The 1,339-nt window shown below is 46.6% G+C and overlaps 1 protein-coding gene across 1 annotated transcript in view; it reads left to right on the forward strand.

Moving 5' to 3' along the window:
* LOC102678686 (uncharacterized protein DDB_G0271670-like) overlaps positions 1-1,339 on the forward strand; it is a gene marked incomplete at its 3' end in the record, with an annotated part of 6,440 nt that overhangs the window by 3,830 nt on the left and 1,271 nt on the right. Inside the window, exon 4 of the mRNA XM_031513539.1 lies at positions 1-17. Coding sequence (XP_031369399.1) covers positions 1-17 — 17 coding nt within the window. The remainder of the gene's footprint in view (positions 18-1,339) is intronic.

Consider the following 1,339-nt stretch of genomic DNA (forward strand, 5'->3'; position numbering starts at 1 on the left):
CCGCTTCCGAACCAAAGGTAATCGAGGGACGACGAGAGCGCACGCTTTCCCGCGCGAGCCTGCGCGCTCGTCCATCGTCCCACTCTCTCTCCGCTTTCCGCTCTCACGCCCCTTCGCGCGCGTTCGCTTCCCGCTTATCTTTTCTCTCTCTCTCTCTCTCTTTCTCTTTCGCCCTCCAATCATTTTACGTGTATACGTCCTTTCTTTCTTTCTTCTTCTTCTTCTTCTTCTTCTTCTTCTTTTTCTTGTTCCTTGTATGCGATCTTTCGAGACGAATCTCGGAGGGGTGGAAGGGGGAGAGGCGGCGAACGAGCGACTATCGTTGCGATTTCGATCCTCGATGACGATCGGAGATGATTTCGGTCGGGGAACGGAAACGACTGGGGGGTACGCGAACGGTACGTGAAATCAATACTCTGCGGTCTCCACCCCCGGGAGTGAACGAATATACGTATAGGGAGAGAGAGAGAAAGAGAGAGAGAGAGAGAGACAAACGCGAGTACAGCTACGAAACAACGCGATCGGTTCGTTGCTTTTCCCGATTCTCGTCCACGTCGTCTCGTTTTTCCCTTCTCCGATCGTTCGATCGATCGATCGATCAAACTTGCGTCACTCTCGAATTGACCCGATTTCTTTCGTTTTCGGGGGCGAAGCTTATTATTAATCGTCGTCGAACGTTTCATCGAATCGTGTATTATTACGCTTGATTTAAAATCGGGAGAAAGCTTCATAGTGTGAATCGTATTTACGATATCGATGTTTTGGGATGTTTCCGATCCGCTACTCCATCAGCGAAACGTCGTTCGTTCGACGAGAACGTTTCGGGATGGGTGTTGAACGTACGAATGAGAAAGACTGTTTCGCCTTGTTTCTCTCACGATTGTCATCGAAAATAACCGGGTATCAAGACGACAAATCTAGTTATAATAAGTAGCGAAACGATACGAAGATTTCACTTTAGATCCAAAGTTTATCTGTTTCCACCAGCTTGAATCGAAATCATTTGTGTAAAGCGAATTAAACCTGACTCTTGGAAGAAACGATCAACGATCAATTCGACAACATATATGCGCGGCTGTATCGTTCGACGATAAGAAGAAGAAGAAGAAGGAGTTGCGAAGAGAGTTGGAAGAAAGGAAAAGAAAAGAAAAGAAAAGAAAACGAAACGAAAAAAAGAAGAGTAATACGCGTTAATCGAGGCTTGGAGTGGTTTAACTACGATTATATTATCGAAGAGACGGAGAGACGAGCGATGATTGTATGATGAGACGGAAAGCGGGAGAAGAGAGAGTGAGAGAGAGAGAGAGAGAGAGAGAGAGAGAGAGAGAGAGAGAGAGAG

This window comes from Apis dorsata, unplaced genomic scaffold, assembly GCF_000469605.1.
Source record: "Apis dorsata unplaced genomic scaffold, Apis dorsata 1.3 scaffold_661, whole genome shotgun sequence".
NCBI lineage: Eukaryota > Metazoa > Arthropoda > Insecta > Hymenoptera > Apidae > Apis > Apis dorsata.